We start from the raw sequence: 24,315 nt of genomic DNA on the forward strand, positions 1-24,315 counted from the left end.
ATTGAGGCTCATGACGCCACGGCACCTTGTTCAAAGGAGCAGTCGTCTTTTTTTCTTTCACTGTCAATTTGACAGATTGCGAACAATTCTCTGAATGAGAGGCAAATCGCACTTGCTTCAAGCTGTTCGTCACTCCCAGTTGTAGTTAGTTTACTGTTAAAAAAAAAAAGAAAGAATTAAACAATGAACTTCAACTACCTTAATGCTAACATACAGAAATGTGAATTCTGATACAAATAATAATTTTCAATCCATCCGTCCATTCTGAAATTGCTTATCCTGTTCAGGGTCACGGGGTGCTGACTTGGGGCAAAAGGGAGACTACAACTAGAACTGGTTGCCAGTCACAGGGCACATATTGACACAGACATTCACATTCACCGTCTTCTCATTGAATCAACCGAAACCAAAAGTAATGAACGAGACAGGATTTGACGCACCAAACGGGGGTCGTAACCTTTGATGTTACACCAGCAGCCTCCGTTTATGGCTCGATTCATTGTTTACCCAGAAGACATATTGTCCTGTAAACTGCAGGGGGGAGAAGCAGGCAACACTTCTGCAGGCATCCTGCTATACTGTAAAAATGTATCTCTTCAAGTTCGTATTAAAAATACACTACAGGTACAACACTGGCAATCTCTGTCACTGGAAAGGACCCGTGAGAGAAGGACGTACAGCAAGTACCAGCTCAAAAAATACAGTACTTACAGTAGCTCTCCAAGTCACACCATCAAAACCAACATTAAAATTCAGTTGCATAGTAGGCTGCTGGAGATAATTGACCCTTCTACTCGGAACTGATTAACTGCTTGTCCAGTTGCTCATTACGTGACATGGAATTAAAACTGGACGGCCAGTGTGGTGTGTGTGGCCGAAAGGAAGTAAGATTTGCGGCGTGGTTTGAAGGAATGTGCGGCAAAAATCGTGGCTTAAAGCCAGGCCAAAATGCGCTTGAGGAGCGAGGGCACTGGGGAAGCAAGGTGGAGTTTCTTCTGGCTGTTGCTGGGAACATTGTGGGCCTGGGCAATGTGTGGAGGTTTCCGTATTTGTGCTACAAAAACGGTGGAGGTGAGCAAATGTGCGGATCAAAGCTTGTCCCAAAAGTTGGACATATCGCCATAGAGTATGTGTAACATTCAGGTGCATTCCTGGTGCCATATCTGGTGTTTCTGGTGACGTGTGGTGTTCCGCTCTTCCTTTTGGAGACCACCATGGGCCAGCACACCCAAGAGGGGGGCATCAGCTGCTGGAGGAAGATTTGCCCCCTGGCTGAAGGTGGGCAACAATCCATCATGTATAAGCTAGCCATTCTGAAACACAAAACGGGAAGGAGCTAGAGTCCTGTCAAAAAAGTGCCACTTGCAGCTTACCTTTTTTTCCATCAGTTTGGACAGCTCAATGTTTCATTGAGGTCACACCACTGAGAGGAGTGAATGCGAGTGAAACGTCACTCATTGACAAACACAAAAACATAAACACAAATGCTTTGTCATGGTTATCAGAGTAAGAAAACAATTAACATCACAAGCGCTTCCTTCAATTTCAACAAAAAATGAGGAGTTAACTAAATATACGGTACTTTCACAAACGAGTGGTGGTGGGGGAAAATATTTATATTTTGATTTCTCATATTGTCATCTGTTATGATAGAGTACTGAGACATTAGCATCAAATATCAATATTGTGATATATTGTATTGTTATTTATTCTGAAAAAAGTGTTATTGCATCTGTATCAAAATCAATATGGTGATACATCGCATCGTTATCTGGTAAGCTACAGTATCGACAGATACGAATATTGATATTGCATTATATCGGATCACTACGCGTTATTTGACATTATCACTATAACAGCATCAAATATCAATACTCTATTGTCATATGTCATAAAGTTGCAATGCAGTATCAATACATCCAATTAAAATATTGACATTTTGATTCATTATCTCATTATCTGTTACGATACGGTACCGATTCGCCAGCATCAAATATTGATAATGTGATATATAGTTGGAGTGTTCTCTCTTATGATACAGTGCTGATACAAAAGCATAGAATTGCAATATCGGATCTTTATCTGTTATGTGGTAGGATTGATACATCTGTGTCAAATATCAATAGTGAGATATTGCATTGTTCCATGTTATTATTTGGTATCAATACATCAGGCACCAAATAAGTAATATTATTATCTTTGTAAATGCAGTTTACTTTACCATATCTTGTATTTTATTGAGGTTGTACAGTTTTACTGAATGTTGTGGTCATATGTTGAGTATTTTATTTGCCTCACTCCCATGTTGCATTCATGTGGTGCACTTTGTTCAGGCTAACAACAAACATACATTATGTTCAACACCACAATGTACTGAACCGTGAGTATGAACTGTTAAATTGTGGCTGAAGATACAAGGTACTATTTTGCAAATGAAACAAATATTACCCATCCGTTTACTTTACCGCTTACGCGGGTTGCGGGTGTGCCGGAGCCCAGCTATCTTCGGGCGAGAGGCTGGGTACACCGTGAACTGGTTGCCAGCCAATCGTAGGGCACATATAAACAAACAACAATTTGCACTGATATTCACACCTATGGACAATTTAGAGTCTTCAATTAACCATGCATGTTTTGGGGATGTGGGAGGAAACCAGAGCACCCGGAGAAAAAACACACAGGCACAGGGAGAACATGCAAACTCCACACAGCCGAGGTCGGATTTGAACTTGGGTCCTCAGAAATGTGAGGCAGATGTGCTAACCAGTCGTCCACCGTGCGGCCTCTTATGACCGTCCACAGTGCGGCCTGTTATGATACAGTATCGATAGATCAGTATCAAATATCAATACTGTTCAATATTGTATAACGTGCTCAGCGGTCGTTCACCACGCCGCCCGAAACAGATGATTAAAAACAACAACAACTAATGTATTCCTCGTCAATTAAGCAAACAACCAAAAGACGCGACTATGAAATATGGATGGGTAGTGTGAAAAGTTGAATTGCACTAATGGGATGTGGTAATTATTTAATGTTAATGTACCATTGTTTGTTTTCAACGATGCAGCTGTCCCTCGCTGCAAGACAAATTCCTCCTTACAGAGATGAATAAAGAAAACCTTGAACCTCAAATCTGTGATGTCCGTCAGGTATCGGCTACGGCGGGCAGCTCATCCTGTTTTACAGCTGCACGACCTACATCATTATTCTGTCCTGGGCTCTCTTCTACCTGGTGTTCTCCTTCAACTCCACGCTGCCCTGGAGCACCTGCGACAACTACTGGAATACAGGTGAGGTCCAGACCACAACATAGGCGTCAGTGGTTTTTTGGGGCGAGGACCCCTGACCCCTCACATTTCTGTAAATATTTGTGATGCCTTTTCATGGGATGTCACTGATGGAATGACATTTTGCTACAATTTTGCTTGTATAACAGTGTAAATTTACGGTTCCCTCAAAATAACTCAAGCTACAACCACCACTGGCAACAAAAGTGAGTACACCCCTGAGTGAAAATATAAATGTATAGTCCACCCATCCATTTTCTAGAAAGTACCACTTATTATGTTCAAAGTCATGAGGAGTTGGAGCGTACCCCAGGTAACGTTTAGGGCAAAATACGGAATACACCCCAGACTGATCGCCAGTCAGTCACAGGGCACATAGAGAGACAGACAACCATTAACTCTCGCATTCACACTGTCAGTGAGTGGGAACTGAAACCACACTATCTGCATCAAAGTCAGGCGAATGTACCAATACGCCATTAGCCATCATGTACTGTACACATTGTATACACTTCAATGTGCCTCAGTGTGAATACCTTTTATTCTTTCAGTTGATTGTGTCGATGTTACAATAAGGAACCACACCAAAGGAACCTCGGCAGCAACAGAATTCTGGGAGTAAGGACGATAAAACACTAAAATTGCATCTTTAAAAACTACATCAACATGTTTTTTTTTGTGTGGTGTTTTTTCCACCCTTTCCAGACGTCGAGTGTTGAAAATCTCTGGAGGTATTGAGGAGATTGGCAGCATCAGGTGGGAGGTGCTTCTCTGCCTCCTGGCTATGTGGGTCATTTGTTACTTCTGCATCTGGAAAGGGGTGAAATCAACTGGAAAGGTGAAGTCCATTAAACAGCACCAACTACAAAACAAAACAAACAAACAAAGAAAACTAGTTTAAAGGCCCTGACGATCTCGGGACCTTCCTCCCATCCAGGTGGTGTATTTTACTGCTACTTTCCCTTACGCGATGCTCCTAGCCCTTTTGATCCGGGGACTCACTCTTCCGGGAGCCAGACAAGGAGTGGAGTTCTACCTTCTGCCCGACCTGTCGCGACTCACAGACTCTCAAGTAGGAATGTGTTGCGTGCATTGTGATGGAAGGCAAACGTACTAATGACAGCAGGGGTCTTTTTACACAGGTGTGGATGGACGCCATCTCGCAGCTCTTCTTCTCATACAGCATCGGTGTGGGCACCCTGGCTGTACTGGGTAGCTACAACACCCACAGCAACAATTGCTACAAGTAAGCGTCACAACACAGTACTACCAATATGTTACTCAAATAAATGTAACGCTTCCCAGAATGTTATAGTCCAAATTCTACATGTGTAATTATGTGGTTTACAAATGGTCCCTTTGGACAAATTTCATTCCAACTGTTGCGAAGAGCTACAGCCTCTCAATAATTTGAACCCATTGCTCAGAAAATAGTGGTTTGTGTGTTGCAGGGACTGCTTTTGGCTGTGTTTGCTCAACAGTTGCACCAGTGTGGTAGCTGGCTTTGCTGTCTTCTCGGTGCTGGGATTCATGGCTCATGAGCATGGCGTTACTATCGCAGATGTGGCTGAGTCAGGTAAACTTGCAATCCTCTTGAGTCTCACTGTATGAAAAAGAAGAGAAAGGAGGGGTCTTCTGCAGATAGCGCCACAAAAAGTCGCCAGATTGGTTGCTCATTACTTTTATAGTTGCTTGAGGGTAGGGCAACACGATTATGGGCAAAATAATAAAATAATCGCAGCCAAAATCGCGATCATGATTGAAATTAGATGAATTGCAACTTTTTCTAGCCCTACCTGGGCTAGAAAAAGTTGCTAAATTAGCAAGACTGAGTTCCCGCTCCGGTCCACATGGTCTGGGGATTCTGAGGTGGGCTCTCCCACTCTGAGTTTGAAGTCGCCGAGTTGGTTAAAAACCTCCTCAGTGGTAGGGCCCCGGGGGTGGATGAGATCTGCCCGGAGTTCCTAAATGCTCTGGATGTTTTGGGGCAGTGCTGGATGACACATCACTGCAACATCACGTGGACATCAGGGACAGTGCCTCTCGATTGGCACACTAAAATGGTGGTCCCCGTTTTTAAGAAGGGGGACAGGAGGGAAATCAATTTATCGGGGAATCACACTCCTCAGCCTCCCTGATAACGTCTAATTTGGGGGTGCTGGAAGGGAGGTTCCATCGGGAAGTCTCATCTCACATTCTGGAGGAATGACGTATTACAAAGAATGGTGTGGTTTTGGTCCCGGCCGTGGAACAGTTGACCATCTCTACACTCGCTGTAGGGCGCTGGAGGTTGCATGGGAATTTGCCCAACCAGTCTATATTTTCTTTGGTGACTTGGAGAAGGCCTAGTGTCCTTCAGTTCTCTGGAGGATGCTCCGGGAGTAGTATGGAGTACAGGTCCCTGCACAACTGGTGTCAAGAGTTTGGTCATTGCCAGCAGTTTCCAGTGAGGGTTGGGTTGCCCTTTGTCACCGATTCTGTTCTTAACCTTTATGGACAGAATTTCTACACGCATAAATACTCCTGTCCACTATTTGCAGAAATCCGGTCAAAAAAATAAATCTTCATGCAGTAAAATAGGGTATCCCTCTTGTCTTCTTTATAAACGATGATGAGTGTTTTTCGCTAGTTGACATGTAAAACTACACTGGAATACATCTGAAGTGTTGCTCATTTCGAGACTTTGTAACATGTTTCTTGTTCTGTTAAATCCAAACAAACCAAACAATAATACATGATGTCATTATTGTGCAATACGAACATAGTGCCCCATGGTTTTAAAACTTAACAATGATTTCACTAGATTGTTGGACTTTGATCCATTTTCTACAATGCTTGTCCTCATGAAGGTCGCGTATGAGCTGGAGCCTATCTCTTCGGGTGAGAGACTCTCTGGACTGGTCGCCAGTCAATCCCAGGCCACATGAAGACAAACATCCATTCATGTTCACATTCAATCACACCTACTGTATGTTTGATTTAAAGATTTGATTAACCTAACATGCAAGATTTTAGAGTGTGGAATGTAGCCGGAGTACCCGGCAAACATGCAAACTTGCAAAGATTTTAAACCGGAAATTCAGAACTGTGAGGCAGACATGCTAACCACTACGCTACTATGTTGCCCAGACTATTGCCCGCTTCAGAACATTTGAATGGTAAATGTTGGGGGTGCATGCGGGTGTTGTTTCAGGTCCAGGCTTGGCGTTCATCGCCTACCCTCAGGCGGTGGCCATGATGCCGCTGCCTCAAGTGTGGTCAATCTGCTTCTTCGTCATGATCATCCTCCTGGGCTTGGACACACAGGTTAGAGCAGTGATTTCCAACCACTGCTGTGAGAGATCATTGGAATGCTGCGGGAAATTATCCAGTGCCACTTAATTTGGCCCCAAATTATTAATCTACTATGAATAATGTATCTTTGTTATCTATTAACGCCAGTGTCCTATTGAGGCAGGCAGAACAATTAAATGCTCTTCCACCAGATGGCAGAAGGTACAATTAATTTGTGTAGCCACCTCTTACAGAATAATAGCTTTGCTTTTTCAACTAAACAGGCCCGGATTTCACACTAAGTATATTTGTGAGCAAATTGAGAAGGCGATTATTTCATGATACAGTGTCAGTGTTTATATCGTGTTCCCATCGCTAATTGTGGGGAATAGGGACAGAAAAAAATGACACCAACCCAAACAGGTTTACATTTGCATAGCTGTTGGATTTATCTCACCAAACATTATAATGAATAAACAATAAATAATATATCTAACAATAGCGATGCCACAATTTTGGCACTACCTTTGACTAAATGAAATTCCTCAACTCACTTCACCAAAGTTCCTTGGCAGCAAAATGCCACAAGATGCCAGTAAAGCCCAATTCTGTCTAATGGAGCTCCTCAACTCACTTAAATATAGTTCCTAGCCACTAAGATGCCACAAGATGGTGTCAGAGTAATACTTTACTTTGGTCAAAGCAATACGAAAAGCGTGAATAGGTGAGTTTTTGAGTAAATAATAGAGGATCGGTTCCCTCCCCAAAAATCTGCAACTCGATGAATTTGCAAATGTCGAACCATTTGCGGGGCCTCACTGTATATATTTTTTGTGACCTTTTTATTTAGTGGTGTGGCGTGAGATCTTTTTCATGTATAATGTGTCTTGGCTCAACAAATGTAAGGAAATATTGAGTTGGATGTTTGCTTCGCAATCCTTTTTTCCTGGATGTGACCTTATGACTCTTTACTCTGCAGTTTGTCAGCATGGAGGTGGTAATGACGTCTTTCTCAGACATATTTCCCACAGTGATGCGTCGCGTGGGCAGGCGAGAAGCTTTCCTCCTGCTCTTCTGCCTCACGTGTTTCTTCTCGCAGCTCGTCATGATCACCGAGGTCGGAATATTAGCTCACACTCACGCTGAAGCCATCTGTGCTGTTGCAAAACACTTCATTTGAAGGCCATAAGCATTTTTGAGAGCTTGTACAGCAGTGTCAATTAATGTCATTAATGTCTACACCACGTGCAACAAAAGTAAGTGAAAATGTCCAAATTGGACCCAATTAGCCATTTTCCCTTCTCAGTGTCATGTGACTCATTAGTTTTCCCAGGTGTCAGGTATAAATAGGGAGCAGTTGTGTTAAATGTGGCGTTATCACTCGCACTCTCATACTGGAAGTTCAAGCTCATGGGGGAAAACAAATCTCTGAGGGTCTGAAAAAAGAATTGTTGCTGTACATAAAGATGGCCTGCTCTCGGCTAGAAGAAGACTGACCCCACACTTTGGGCTCAATTTTGACATTTTCACTTTTGGGTGTATTCACTTTTGTTGCAAGCAGTTTAGGCATCATTGGTGTGTTCAGTTATTTTGAGGGGACGGTAAATTTGCCCTGTTATACAAGCTATACACTGATTACTATACACTGTAACAAAGCATCATTTCTTCAGTGCTGTCCCATGAAAATATACAATCAAATATTTACCAAAATGTGATGGTTGTATAGTCACCGTTATGAGATTCTGTATATTGATAATAAATATAGTACACACATTGGACACTTTACTAGGCATACCTGCACAGGTTTACAAGATGCAAGGCATAAATTAATGAATTAATTATATTTTTAATTATCATTTTTAATTCGGGTTAACGATTGTCCTGGAATTCATAATTTGTAATTATATACTTGTATATTTTTATTCATCCATTTACATCCTTATCCTCACGAGTGTCACGGGCGAGCTGGAGCCTATCCCAGCTATCTTCGGGCGAGAGGCGGGGTACACCCTGAACCGGTCGCCACCCAATCGCAGGGCACATAGAAACAAACAACCATTCGCACTCACATTCACACCTACGGACAATTTAGAGTCGTCACTCAACCTACCATGCATGTTTTTGGAATGTGGGAGGAAACCGGAGTGCCCGGAGAAAAACCACGCAGGCACGGCGAGAACATGCAAACTCCACACAGGTGGGGCCGGGATTTGAACCCCAGTCTCCAGAACTGTGAGGCAGATGTGCTAACCAGTCGTCTACCGTGTTGGCTATTTTTAGTCATATTCATATTAATTAATTATTACTATTACTCTACATTGTACAGGAGAACCTAATACAGTGGTCATTGAATAAAAATAATTGATGTCGTCCTCAGGGAGGAATGTACATCTTCCAGATGTTTGACTACTATGCTTGCAATGGAACCTGCATCCTCTTTCTCTGTGTGTTTGAAAGCTTGGCAGTGGGCTGGATATTTGGTAAGTCGGTGTGTCTTCTGTGTTTTTGCTTCATTCTGTGAGCATTTATGACTTATCGACAAAAAGGATGACAGATCTGGCAAGCTTTCATCAAGGATTTTAATTTGGCGCTTGAGTCGATGTGGCTTTTAAATAACAGATTTGTTTTTGCCTTGTTACGAGCAGTGAACATTGACCTTTGATCAGAGCAATTCCATCTGATGGTCAAAGTAAATCATTACCAATAACTAATCAAGTAAACACCTATCATTCACCTTTTTTCTAGGTCTGGTTCTGCTTGGTATTACTAATGGCTTGACAAGCAATATGGGCTCATTATTATGTGCTGTTGTACGTACTTGTCTGTAAAGGAGCAGAGCGGCTGCGCGGCATCATAGCGGACATGACAGGCGAGCGGGCCAGCCCGTTCTTCAAAATCTGCTGGCTTTACCTGACCCCCTTGATTTCACTGGTGCGTGGGACCTTTTGGTTTTAGCTGGATTACGCTCAGACATTTGATTAGGTACACCTGCAAAATGTAATGCAGGGGTTGGCAAACTATTTTTCTCAATTGTCATTTGATTTTTTTTAAAGAAACAAATGGGCCAGTTAATTCGTAGATAAGAGGGGGGGGGGGGGGGGGGGGGGGTTGACAAGAGGATAATGTAAACAACATTACCCAAAGCTGCACAGCTGCAGATGTGTAACACTGCGCGTATAGCAGGTATACGAACAGTCAATAATCAATATTGTCGGCAGAAATCCAGGACCTCAAAATCAAATTTAGCTTAGGGTGCCATGATGTGTCCCGGCACAAACTGTGCAGGTGAATCTGATGTATAAATTGTATTTCTTTCTTTTTGTCCAGGGCTCCTTTATATATTCTCTAGTTGAATACCAGCCACTGACATTCAACCGCCGGTACGTGTACCCCACCTGGGCCTACTTGTTGGGCTGGATGATGGTTCTCTCCTCCATCCTGCTGGTACCGGGCTGGGCGCTGTACAAGCTGAGCACCACCACAGGGAATCTCAGTCAGGTGGGCCGAGTCCACCGCTGACACTGCACTGTGAAAGAATGACACGTTTTCTCTAAATCAAAAAGCGAATAATTTCCTCAATGGCTTTATATAAAATGTTGGCATATTTCAATACAACAGTTTTGTTTGTATCCATTTATTAGCGTCTCCATCGCCTGTGCTGGCCCACGCCGCCTGACTGCTCGCTGACCCTAAAGACAGAGACAGCGCTGCAACACATCACTGAAGAGGCTCTTGAATGATTCTCATTATGTTTCTTAACATTGAACGTATGACAATAAAGTCATAAACAACAAATGTGAACTTAGAGTAAAATGGTGGCCTGTGTTCTTCACATTCATGAAAATATATTCCCACTGTATCAAGGACACAATCGTTTTCAGTCCTGTACTGGATATTTTTGCTTTATCATGATCATTTTCGTACACAGTAAACTGGCAATGGCTCTTTTACCTTACATTTATTGAAATGACATCGTGTACACAATGCAATGTTGGCAGCACAGAAATAAAGCATATTTATGTATGGATCAGGAAAATGAGGTTCATGACCAAAAAACTGCAAACAAAAGCTGCTGCAAGACACGAAAAAATTGGGTGTTGATGCTGAGAGAGTGTTTTTAAGGCATCGTTGAAATTATACATGGGGTCAATTCTACAAAATCCATTATTAGCTGCAAAAGTGCAAAGGCCCTTTGTAAACCACTGACTCTGAACTGCAGCAATCATCCCCCCCTGTAGACATATGGTCTAACCCACATGTCAACCCATGTGTCAATTTTGCATAACACAAAAGAAAAAAAGAAAAAAAAGCAGGCAACGAGGGAGGCAAGGCGTTACCATTTGGGCCCATCCAAACACCATCCATAAAAAAGACGCCCTGCACTGCTGCCACAAAATGCGTTCAGTGGGAGTAAACAGTGAGTGAAAGTCAGTGATGCCTTGGCCGCGGCATCTGCAACTGCATTTCCTTCAGAGACAGGGTCAGATATGTTGGTGCACGCTGTACATTTGCAGACAGCGATAACAGAAGGGAGCTCATGATGAAGAATAGGTTTAAAGTCAGATTTCAAAAGATGCGATGGCGCCAGAGGGCCTCAAAGTCACGAACCACTCCGAAGGCATAATGACAGTCCATGTCGATTGTGACAGATATACCTTCTGCTAGGCGGCAGGGCTCAGTGAGCGCTATCAACTCAGCCGCTCGCTCCGAGTAGTGAGAAGGGAGCGGTGAGGAAGTCGCAACGTCACGAGCGTTGCTCCTTTAAGATCGAAGTTACACGTTGAGGAACACACAAAGTTAGCGGAGAATACCCCACGTAGTCACGTGTAGCGAGAACGGCCTGTTAACAGCCGGCCACCGCGCAAAGGCACGCAGGAAGTCCCCGTGCCACCGGATCAAGTTGACAAAGGGAAGTACTCCACCGGGAGAATGAGGTCGCTATGACATTCGTCCACAAACTGAACAAAGGGCTTGGGTGAATCAGAAAGCCCAAGAGTGGGGGAGGACTGCAGGGCACACTTCAGATGTTCACTAGTTGCACTGAAGTTTTTTTTTTTTCCCCAGACCAAATGTCTTCTAGCGAGATAGTTTCTCAAAACCTTGACAAATTACAAATAACCGTCCTGCATTTCAGCTGATTCTTCCATCACCTTCACTTTCACATGTCCCTTCTTTCCTCAACGGAAGCATCTTCTACACCCTCCACGTCCCCTCCCCTGTTCAACGCCTGGCCTCAACCTCCTCAAATCTGGTTCCGCGATGCTTTGTTGTCCACGAGGCCGTCGTCGAATGCATTCTACAATGTTTTTGTTCTCTCTCAAACAACTTCCTTTTTCCGTCAACCTATTTTTTAGTTGTTGTAGCTGTGTTGTACTCCGGCTCCCTATTGCTGGGAAACCCCATTCATTTATGCACATCCCCACGCATTCCACAGACTTCCTTTCCATATTTTTCTCCCATACGAGACATAATAGGTGACCTGTACACTAATAGAAGTAATATGCGGTATATATGAAACTCATTTTCCAACTCAGCTCCCCGCTTTAGACTCTCGCATGTTTGGCACTGCATTTGTCCACTATTCACAGCTGACCTCTGATGATCCACTGACAACGTCCCCCGCTACTGGCTGGTGTTTTGCTAAACTTTCCTCTCAATGAGTCATACTCCTCAGTCTAACTTCATTGCATGACTGATTTACAAATCCGCTTATGAAGGATTTTCTTAAACCTAAGATGTGAATTTCTAGATAATTATGAGGTTGTTTTTGTGAATATGTTATACTGTTATATCATTTTGATTGTTCCATTCTATTTTTGTAATTTTTGGTTACTTAGTGATAAGTAATGTTTAGTAATTTTCCTTTTATATGTGATTAATAGCAGATTATGTTATTTTATCAAAAGGGGGGAGCTGAGTTGGAAAATTTGTTTCATATATGCCACATATTACTTCTATTAGTTTTATACAACCTTCACATATATTATTGTTCCATAGCTCTTAGTCAGCCATGTTGTGACAACGAGCTGTTTTTCGGCCATGTTGTGCATACTAGCTGTTCCCGGCCATATTGTGACTGCTAGCTGTTTTTCTCAGTCTTGTTGTTTCTTTACTTGCTCTTCAGTAAGGGGTCACCCTTGTACCTTTTCCTCTCTTTGCAAAATATTTCTTCTTTCTTTGTAATAAAACCCCACCAAGACAAGATTGCTTCCTTACTTATTCTGTGAGAAAAAGACATGAGCTTTTTAAAAATAATGAAAACAGCGTCTCGTCCATGAATATCCTTTACGTTAGAACTTTCTGAGGGAGATTTATTCAGCTTTTCATCATTTAAGTATTTAACAGGTCACCATTTGTCTCACTACACATTTCCAAATGTGTTACTGACATGAAAATTTCACCAGATGTTGGGAACAACCCAAGTAATCCAAACATACAAAGAAGGTAGAACAAATAAGGTCATAAATTGTGTGTAATAATGTGAAATGACAGGGAAAAAGTATTGAACACTTGAAAAAGGGAGGTGCACCAATGTTGACTCAACCGATGCCAAATGCCTTTGCTTGAAGCTGTTTATTCAGTTAAATCTGGAAGATGCCAGTGTTGCTCATGAAGCCTTAACTCAAGTGATGCCAAATGTCTTTGCTTGAAGCTGTTTATTCAGTCAAATAAACAGAACCTGTTATTCAAAACTATTGACTCTGTTTGCAGTCATCCCCTGTGAAGTAGCTTCCTGTACTTTTTCTTTTTTTTTTTTCACCCCATAATGTTTATTGATCTTTTCAGATAGCGCCAATAAACATTACAGGAACAAGATGTACATCTGAATAATGCTTATGATCACCACTAATTATGACAATGATATGTGACTAACAACGAAATAGTAAAGTGCGTGCACTCACACACACATACATAATTATACTGTATATACGGTATATACGGTGGGATGGTGGGTGAGTGGTGAGCACATCTGCCTCACAGTTCTAATCTTCCTGTGTGCATGTTTTCTCCGTGCATGCGTGGGTTTTCTCAGAGTACTCCGGTTCCCTCCCACATTCCACAAACATGCATGGTGGGTTCATTGAAGACTCTAAATTGTCCGTAGGTGTGAGTGTGAATGACCTAGCACTCCATGAGTTAAAATTGTTTTGGAAATTAAATCGGGAAATCATTTTGTCTTTTGTCAAATTTCCTAAGAGAGAGAGAGAGAGTCAAGAGAGGTTAGTTGGGCAGCCGTGGCCTCAGTGGTTAAGATCATTGCCTGCCACAGTGGGTGACCAAGGTTCAAGACCCCAACTGAACCATCCGCCAACATGCCCCGGACTCACGGCTGTAGTGTCCTTGAGCAAGACACTGATACCCTGAACTGCTCCCCGGGCGCTTCAAACTCCCAAAACTCCCATTTATTTCCACAAGTCTTAAATGCCATAAATGCTTCAAGAACCCAATAATCGCATCCACCTTAACGGTTTGGTGGCAAAGTTGAGAATCTACAGGATCTCAATTAGCTCCCAGTATGCTCTCCCCAATCTGTAATAATCCAGATTTCGAAATTAATAATATACCCCTTCATTTTAGTACGTGGGGAAAACATGGAATTAACCACCTACAACATCTATTTAACAATAATGTTTTTAGGACATATGATGAACTGTTCCAAGAATTCCAAATAACAGGCAGAAACTTTCTTCAATGCAATTGTCACGTACGTGGTTAAGGCGAGGGCGAGTAACGCAAGGCAAGAACATGGTGGACCCAATTGCAGGGAAGCAGGGAGGCAAGGCAGGAGTGCGGGAGTCTCCAAATAATATTTAATCTTCAAAAAGGGAAAACTAAACAAAGTCCCACAACAGATACCAATCAAATCAAAGTAACAAAGAAACACTGGAATATCTAAAACTGGAAACAAACTATGACCTGTGAGTAAGACGTGGAATAGAAACGGAAAATGACACCTGACAATGATAAAGACAACTGACGACTATGACATGGCAGAGACATGTGACAACGACAATGAACCGACAAGAACTGAAAGAAACCAGGGAACTAAATACAAACAGATAGACGAGACAACGAGGAACACCTGGACAAGACACGAGTGGCTGGAGAGAGCTGATTGGTCGACACAAAGCAGACGAGAACAGGTGGACACAACAACTTAATGAGCACACGACAAACATGGAACACAGGAAAACATGGAACAAAACTAAACACAACCCAAACCAAAACACAGACCATGACAACAATAAATTAAAAGCAGCAATAAAAAAAAAAAAAATGAGTCCCAACACTCCAGAGCACCTTCAAACTCCCGGAGTTTCTCGAGCAAATAGTGAAGCTTCTCCCGCAAAGTGAAAGAAATCTCTCAATAATTTATAAATTAATTTCATGTACTAAATCAATGCACTTACCAATCACCAAATGGGAAGAAGACCTTTCCATGTCCGCTGAACGTAGCTACTGGATACAGATTTGTAATGTTTAAAATGACCCCAGAAAAATAGAAAATCTGCATCTTATACATTATAAAGTGCTCCGTAGAACACAGTTTAGTCAGTACACTATGCAAAAAACTTTCATCCATCTAATATATGCACGCAATGCACCAAAAATACCCCAGATACCCATTTTCATGGTATATGGGAATGCACACCAATTCAATCTTCCGTTACACAAAAACTCTTACATTTGGAATTTCAGGATTCCACTTTCCCCAAGATTGTGCATACTTGGCGAATTAACGGTCAGATGACAAAGATGTTATGGGGTCAGTTAAAATTCATATTTGCATTGTGTATATGTTATGTAATACATACACGTAACTTCCAGCAAGTTTTCAACCACAGTTTAGCTTAAAATGGGGTTTTATGATATATAAAAAATATATAATATATATGTATATGTATATATATATATATTTATATTGAGTCCTCCCCGAACATGCCCGAAGCTCAAGACACCGGGGTGCGGTTACTCTATCCACTTTAGAATGTTGTATTCTTTGTTGTCGAGGTTGTTGTTGTTATTTTATTCTAATTCTATTTATTTATTTAATTCCCACACATTTTAGATTGCATGGTGAGAGGACAAGTGCACCCCGGTGGACGAGAGGGTAGCCTCCCTCCGCCTTCGGGTGGCAGGACGGGTCCTGACTGTTGTTTGTGCTGATGCACCAAACAGCAGTTCAGAATACCTAGCTTATTTGGAGTCCTTGGAGGGGGTGCTGAAGAGCGCACCCGCTGCGGACTCCATCGTTCTGCAGGGGTACTTCGATGCTCACGTGGGCAATGTCAGTGAGACCTGAAAGGGCCTGATTGGGAGGAATGCCCTCTGATCACAACCCGAGCGGTGTTCTGTTATTGGATTTCTGTGCTCATGACGGATTGTCCATAACGAACACCATGTTCAAGCATAAGTGCGTCCTCACGTGCACTTTGCACCAGGACACCCTAGGTTGCAGTTGGATGATCGACTTTGTGGTCGTGTCATCGGACTTGCGGCCGCATGTCTTGGACACTCGGGAAAGAGAGGGGCGGAGCTGTCAACTGATCAGCACTTGGTGGCGAGTTGGCGCCGATGGTGGGGGAAAATGCCGATCCGACCTGGCAGGCCCAAACATATTGTGAGGGTCTTCTGGGAACGTCTGAACATTTGGAGCTGTCCTGGTTTACACGCCTCTGCAACATTACATGGACATCGGGGACAGTGCCTCTGAATTGGCAGACTGGGATGGCGGTCCCCCTTTTTAAGACGGGGTACTGGAGGGTGTGTTCCAACTACAGGAGGATCACACTCCTCAGCCTCCCTGGTAAGGTCTATTCAGGGGTGCTGGAGAGGAGGGTCCGCCGGGAAGTCGAATCTCAGATTCAGGAGGAGCAGTGTGCTTTTCGTCCTGGCCGTGGAACAGTGGACCGGCTCTACACTCTCGGCAGGGTCCACGGGGGTGCATGGGAGTATGGGGTACCGAACCCCCTGATACGGGCAGTTCGGTCCCTGTATGACCAGTGTCAGAGTTTGGTCCACATTGCTGGTAGTAAGTCGGACTCGTTTCCGGTGAGGGTCCGATTCTGTTCCTTACTTTTATGGACAGAATTTCAAGGAGCAATCGAGGCGTAGAGAGGGGGTCCGGTTTGGTCGTGGAAGTATCTGCTTTTTGCAGATGATGTGGTTCTGTTGGCTTTATCAAGTCGTGATCTCCAACACTCACTGGAGCGGTTCGCAGCAGAGTGTGAAGCGGCTGGGATGAAAATCAGCACCTCCAAATCTGAGCCCAGGGTCCTCAGTCGGAAAAGGGTGAAGTGCACTCTCCAGATCGGGGATGAGACCCTGCCCAAAGGAGTCTTGTTCACGGGTGAGGGAAGAATGGAACAGGAGATCGACACTTGTTTCAAGCTATTTTTTGACACAATTTTGTCAGGGGAGCGTTTATTTTTCCAGTTCACTGGCAATTTTTTATTTTTGGATGTAATTTTAATGAGTTTTGACGAGAAATAAAATATTCTTGGAAAGATTTTGAGTTTTTGCAGGGCATGTCCTTTTTTTCTGCCCCAAACTCCAAATAATATAGAAATACCAACAAAAACAAAACAACAAAAAACCAACAACAACAAAAAACACGCCCTATCTTGCCCCAAGATATTTCATGGAGACATTTTATATCGTACCAGATACACTGGGCAAAAACTCTTTGCTGTTCAATTAGCTAGGGATAGCTCCAAGGGCCTAATTCGCTTATTAGCTAATAGCTACGCTACCATTACAAGCCTGTCCCAAGCCAGTGCCGCCACAAAACAGAGTAATTCAAGAGGAAGCATTGAAACATCGCCGTGTGGTCAACTGTCACTTCATACAATGTGTAAGGGTTGTAAATCGGTCTGAGTCTCTTTAGATCATTGGATATAATGTTTGGAGACAGATATTAAAAATAGAAAAATGACTGGTTATTTGATTTGTGTTTTAAAATGGAAAAAAATCATATTCAAAAACAGCTTGATTTTCTTTTTTGTTGTCTCGAACAAGTAAGGAAAAGTTGAATAAGGGTTCGATTTTCAATTTTTATTTCTAAAACAAAAACAGAATAGCGCCTGGGACACAAATCGAAAAGTGGCCTGTATATTTGTTTTGGATTGGCGGAAGTTTTCACAGACAAGAAGAGTGCTCATGCTGGCCAGTAAAGAGCGACAGCCTGATCCCTACACATGCCAACTGTTGGAAAACACAGAAGAACAAGGGGGTGCAATTAATAGCCTGCAGTTGTGGGAGAAAGTTGTGCAATACTTTATGACTTATTGGCAAAAAGGATAACAGATCTGGTAAGCTTTCATCAAGGACTTTAATTTGACGTGTGAGTCGATGTGGTTTGGAGATAACTGATGTTTACCTCATGACGAGCAGTGAACAGTGGATTTTGGCCACAGTGATGCCCCCTTACGGTCAAAGTAAATCACTGCCAAAAACTAATCAAGTGAACAACTATGACGCAAATACATTTTTTCTAGGTTTATGCTTATTATTATTAATGGCTTGACAAGTATGATACAAACCCCAATTCCAATGAAGTTGAGACGTTGAGAAAATGTTAATTAAAAACACAATACAATGATTCGCAAATACGTTTCAACCTAAAGTCAATTGAATACACTGCAAAGACAATATGTTGAATGTTCAAACTGGTAAGCATGATCTTATATTTTTTGAAAATATTCACTCATTTTGAACTTGATGTTCTAAAAGCTGGGGCCAGGGCATCTTTAGCACGCTGTTACATCACCTTTTCTATTAACAACACTCAATAACTGTTTGGGAACTGAGGACACTAAATGCTGAAGCTTTTTATGTGGAATTCTTTCCCAATCTTGCTTGAGGTACAACTTCAGTTGCTTAACATTCTGGGGTCTATTCTGGGGTCTGGGGGCTTCATAATGCGCCACACATTGTCAATGGAAGACAGGTCTGGACTGATGGCACACCAGTTTTCTTTTACCATGAAGTCACGCCGTTGCAACACGTGCAAAACATGTTGCTTGGCATCGTCTTTCTAAAATACGCAGGGACGTCCCTGAAAACGACATTGCTTGGATAGCAGTATATATTGCTCCAAAACCTTTAGGTAGCTTTCAGCATGAATTGTGCCTTCGCATAAGTGCAAGTTACCAGCTCATCTCAGATGAGCTCGGGACCAGAGAAGCTGCGGTTTTTTAACTTGCATTTATAGGTGTAGCGACAAACTATGTTGACTGGCAATGGTTTGCCAAGCTGTTCGTTGGTCTTCCTGAGACCACGTGACAATATCCTTTACACAATGACGCCGGTGCCACCTGGGGGATCGATGGTCACAGGCATTCAATGTTGGTTTTTGACCTTGCCACTAACGTGCAGAGATTTCTTCATATTTCCTGAATCATTGAATGATATTATGGACTATTGATGATGAAATCCTTAAATTCAACAATTGTACATTGTGAGATGTTCTTAAACAATTGGATTATTTGCTCACACGCTTGTTCACAAAATGGTGAACCTCATCCCATCCTTGCTTGTGAACAACTGAACATTTCGTGAAAACTCCTTTCATACCCAATCATGACACTCACCTGTTTCCAATTAACCTGTTCACCTGTGGAATGTTCTAAACAGGTGTTTTTTGAGCATTCCTCAACTTTCCCAGTCATTTGTTGTCCCTGTCCCAGTTTTTTTGTTGCAGGCATGAAATTCAAAATAAGACAATATTTGCAACAACAACAAAAAAAACACTGTTCATCAGTTTGAACATTACATATATTTTCATTGTAGTTTATTCAATTGTATATACATTGAAAGTGATTTGAAAATCATTGTATTCTGTTTTTAATTGTGTTTTACACAACGTCCCAACCTCATTGGAATTGGGGTTTGTAGTCGTTACAGTATGGGCTCATTATTATGTGCTGTTGAACATAATTGAAGGAGCGGAGCGGCTGTGTGGCATCATCGCGGACATGACAGGCGAGCGTGTCAACCCGTTCTTCAAAATCTGGTACACTTCAAGTCTTGAACCCATCCAATGGGTGAGAGAGTAAACTTTTGCTTTCAAGGGCCATTTGAATTTTAAAACGCACAAATGGGCCAGATCATTTGTAAACGGAGGGGGTTGGGGCGTTAAAATCACTTTGTAAAATATATAATATAGATTATTTTAATAACAAGTAATCATTTTCAGGATTCATTTTATTGTTAGATTTTTTTAAAATAATAATTTTACAATTATGAGGTGCGTTTTAAACAATAAATATATGTGTAAAACTGTATATTTTACTCACAGTTTTTATCTTATCTCCAATAAATACAATAAGTGAACCAATTATCTGAGATAAATGTATACAAAATAAATATTTGATCACCAATTCATAAAAAGTAAGGGTGGGACTCAAATAAAACAATTAATCAATTTAATTAGAGGCTTAGTAATCCACAAATCTCAATTAATCACATTTAAATTGTCCTAAAAATCAACATAGTTTCATTTTAATGGATTTTGGGATGACTGAATCAAATAATTACAGATAGGAATATTTATAACTCTGGAAAAATGCATTTCATTTCATTTCATTTCAAAACAAAATAGTAGAACAACTAATAGAAAATATCTCTGGTCAAAATTAAACAGATCTACAGTTAAAATACCTTTTTTTAAAGAACAGTATTGCATTTAAATGGAGTCTGTGTGGCAGTGGATCACAGTTTTTTTTTTTTAATGAAATTTGCTTCCCATCAGTCCTTGCAATGTTGTTTCATGCAATTATTCCACGTCGGTAGCCGAGCTCTGACATGTGCGTCAGTGTCATCGGTGTACCAGGAAATCTTCCGAGTTGTTTGGAACACAAAATGCAATTAAAATGTGTTAATTTTTAAAACGAATTAACTGGTTTTTAATTAATTAATTTCAATTAATGCATAAAGTCCCACCCCTAATATAAAGTTAATAAATTCATTTTAATAACCCATTTTAGGAAAATAAAAAAGAGACATTAATGAAACTAATATTACAGGAAACATTTTTAGCACATTGGTTTATTTTTTTGTATTTAAAGAAAACTGCAATGGCAGAGGACACTTTTACAATAAATGCAGTTTTTGGCATGTGCCAAATGTTCTGTCACCTAGGGAGGCAAGGGGGTATCAAGGAAACCCAGAACACAAAACTTAAAATTAAATAATGTAACAATCAAGTTCTTAAAGGGGAACTAAATCCACGAGGCCAAAAGTTTGTGATATTTCAAATGTGCATATCTTCTTTATCTGCCGCTGTTCATTTCAAGTATTCTCAAAAATATGTTTAAAACATTACACACACTAGCTTACGGGGCCGTCATCTTTCAGTATTTGGACTTTCGCAATAGTACAAATTTGCGAGAATGTGATGTACAGTATACTTGCCAGTTCTGTCTTATTATGCAGCTTTATTTATGAAAAAAACATACGGAGTTAGTAAATATTCAGTAACGACAAGTTAACCATCGCCGCTTTTGGGCGGAATCCTGGCTGACTCACAACGGCTGTTCTTGCATCATTCAAGTTGGTATACTATCTTATGTTGCCATCATACACTGTTGCCACCAACATCAACACAACACCATCTCGAAATCATATTCAAATCAACCCCCGCCGCACTTGTGACTGAATATGTGACCTTTTGAGAGTAAAAACCATACATGGGTAAAGACATTTCAGGTTGACAATAGCATAATGTTAAACAGAACTGCACAGTGTAACATTGAGTTTATAGCAGTTGTACGAATGATCAAAAATCAATACTTATCGGCAGTAACACAGGGCCCCGAAATCCAATTTTGCTTTGGGCCAAATGGAGGAAAAAGGCAAAGATATTCCTGCCGCACAAACACAGACAAGCACTATGCACTCGCTAAGCAGAAATACTATGTGCTGGGACAAAATGGCAGAGGAGGCACGGGCGTCGTAAAGTCGAAACGTCGTAGGTCGAGTGCTTCGTAACTCGAGGACTTCCTGTACTGAATTTAATTTTTTAGATGCTAGTCATATAATTCGTGCTCCTATCTAAGATATAAGAATGACTGAAATGAGATCCATTGTAGTCTGGTCATGGACCAAGCCAAGGTCGAACTCTTAAAGATCCCAAGAATAAAACTTGCAAGTGCAATAACTTTAGTCAGAATGAGTGCCATGCTAAAGGAAGAGCTTCAGACAAAAATAGAGAGAGGATGCTTTTTGGACTGACTCCCGATTTGCTTATCACATTTGTCCTCTCATGCAGGTCTTACAAAATTGATGATGACTTATCCGCTGATGACTATCAACGCCTTAAGATTCTTTATTAGTCTGGGAGAAGCAGTTTCTCAACTTACCGGTGCTCAAGGGACAAACTTTGTTGGTACCAGCAATGCCTCTCAAGCAATGTGACATCAGGGAACTTCAAGCCTTCCTGGCAGACAAACAGTGCAGGTTTGTGTTTAATGCTCCATCAGCTAGTCATGCAGGTGGCATCTGGGAGCAGCAAATACAGAACATCCACAGTGTCCTAAATGTTACTGTTGCTCAGCGCGCGGAAAGATTTGATGATGCATCACTCAGAACTCTGATCTATGAAGCAATAGTGATTTTAAACCGTCCACTTAATGTTAATGGAATTAATGGTCCATTGGTACCTGAGCCCAAACCGTCTCATCATGATGAAGTCCAAGGTTGCTTTACCACCCGTGGAAACTTTCTAAGATAGGATTTGTAGGCCACAAGAATATAGCATAACAACAATAGCAGTATTTACCAGGACAGTTTGGAGCAGATGGAAAAGAGTGTAACTCCTGAACCTCTCTTTGAGGCAAAAATGTCATGCTCCACGGTGAAACTATAAATGTTATATTGTCATTATCAAAAGAGGACACGCCTCCAAGAAATTAGTGGCACATGGGACAAGTGGTTGAAACTACAGAGGGGTCTCATGAATTGGTTTATTGGGTCAAGCTTCAAGTTGGAGAGCGCAAGTCAGCAATGAAAAAAACACTTCCCCTTAAAATCCCTAATCATTGAATGGTCTATTAAAAAACTAGTGCATTTACTTGAAAGTGATTTATTTGTTTGGAAAGGTAAATTCCTGTCAAAAATAATGTTGACTGTTTATATGGTGACCCGCAGATCGACATTGTGACCAGCTGTGAAATCATACATGAGTAACTCGTTCGGTTAAGTTTGCCCTGGTTTCACCACATACCCTGGAGAATCAGAATCATCTTTATTTGCCAAGTATGACCAAAATACACACAAGGAATTTGTCTCCGGTAATTGGAGCCGCTCTCGTACGACAACAGACACTCAATTGACAGAGAACAATTTTGAGACAAAGTCACTGAGCAATAAAGGGTTGCTCGTTATCTGGTAATGCATTATTTTTTGTATTTTTTTTTTTTTTTTTTGGACAATTGTGCAAAAAGATGCAGAGTCCTCTAGCACTTAGAGTAGTTCGAATGACTAATATTGCAATAGTCTGTGCAATGACCATTGTGCAAAGGGCGCCGAGACTTCAAGCGAGTAGTCCGATAGTCTGGGACAATGTTGATTGTGCAAATGTTGCAGATACTCCTCAGTCAGTGTGCAAATGGAGCAGATGCTACTCTGGCATGAGTGGCCAGTATTGGTCAACAACAGATATGCAAATAGCGCAGCGGGGTGAGATAACTGATGTCCGACAGAAATGTGACAACAAACTCACGAGTTCCCTGCGCAGTATTAAACATGAGCTCTCATATGAAGATGCTGTCTATAACAACGATTAACGTTCCAGTTGACACGTTTGCTTCACAGTGTTGTTTATATTCCAGGTAGCTAAGCAACTTATTAAGGCCTTGCTTTTATTTATTATTTTATTTCTCCATTAAAAAAAATTGTTTTGTTTAGGCTCCAGTTTCACTTTGTTTTTTTGTACTTGTACTGCTAATATTGTACATTAATCCAAAATGCAAACAAACAAAAGCTTCCCCTTATCAATAGTTGAATCAAATGAGAATCATGAGGTCAAAGGAACTGCCTGAAGAGCTCAGAGACAGAATTGTGGCAAGGCACAGATCTGGCCAAGGTTACAAAAAATTATTTGCTGGACTTAAGGTTCGTAAGAGCACAGTGGCCTTAAACATCCTTAAATGGAAGCTGTTTGGGACGATCAGAACCAACATCATACAACAGAATAGTAGCTTTGTGTGCAACTAAAATGATTTCACAGTAAGTAAATAAATAGTGATAGTAATAACAACTGTAGTAGCAATAACTAAATATTATTATTATTATTAATCAGTTTATTGATTATGTGACAGTGTTCCCCACTCTTCATGGAGGATAGGGACCAAGCCTTGCCAGGAATAGCAAAAAGGTAATTGTCTAAAAAAAAATGGTTTGCAATTGCATATTGATGCGGTAGTGGCATAGCACTGTTTTTGACTAAATGAAACTCGAACTCACTTCAAAATAGTTCCTTGGCACCATGATGCCACAAAGTAACTATTTTATTGCTTTGGCCTGAGTGAATAGAGGAAACGCCGGCTAAGGCTTCTTGTTTCACTTTCCTTTTAGCTTGGAAGTAACCTCACACTCTCCTTGCAGTTTGTCACCGTGGAGGTGGTGATGACGTCATTCTCAGACATATTTCCCGCAGTGATGCGTCGCACGTGCAGGCGGGAAGCTTTCCTCCTGCTCTTCTGCATTTCTTCTTGCAGCTCGTCATGATCACTGAGGTCAGAATGTTGGC

At 41.5% G+C, this 24,315-nt stretch overlaps 1 protein-coding gene across 1 annotated transcript; it reads left to right on the plus strand.

Moving 5' to 3' along the window:
- Nucleotides 1–911: 911 nt before the first annotated feature.
- On the plus strand, nucleotides 912–10,303 carry LOC133405336 (sodium- and chloride-dependent GABA transporter 2-like). The gene is made up of 14 exons (XM_061682201.1): nucleotides 912–1,071; nucleotides 1,144–1,278; nucleotides 3,153–3,293; nucleotides 3,842–3,908; nucleotides 3,996–4,128; nucleotides 4,228–4,362; nucleotides 4,433–4,536; nucleotides 4,742–4,866; nucleotides 6,484–6,596; nucleotides 7,543–7,680; nucleotides 8,941–9,043; nucleotides 9,394–9,494; nucleotides 9,891–10,061; nucleotides 10,205–10,303. Exons 1-14 carry the CDS (start codon nucleotides 912–914, stop codon nucleotides 10,301–10,303), a joined length of 1,725 nt encoding a protein of 574 aa, XP_061538185.1.
- Nucleotides 10,304–24,315: the final 14,012 nt, after the last annotated feature.

The sequence above is a fragment of the Phycodurus eques genome, chromosome 7 (assembly GCF_024500275.1).
Source record: "Phycodurus eques isolate BA_2022a chromosome 7, UOR_Pequ_1.1, whole genome shotgun sequence".
Lineage (NCBI taxonomy): Eukaryota > Metazoa > Chordata > Actinopteri > Syngnathiformes > Syngnathidae > Phycodurus > Phycodurus eques.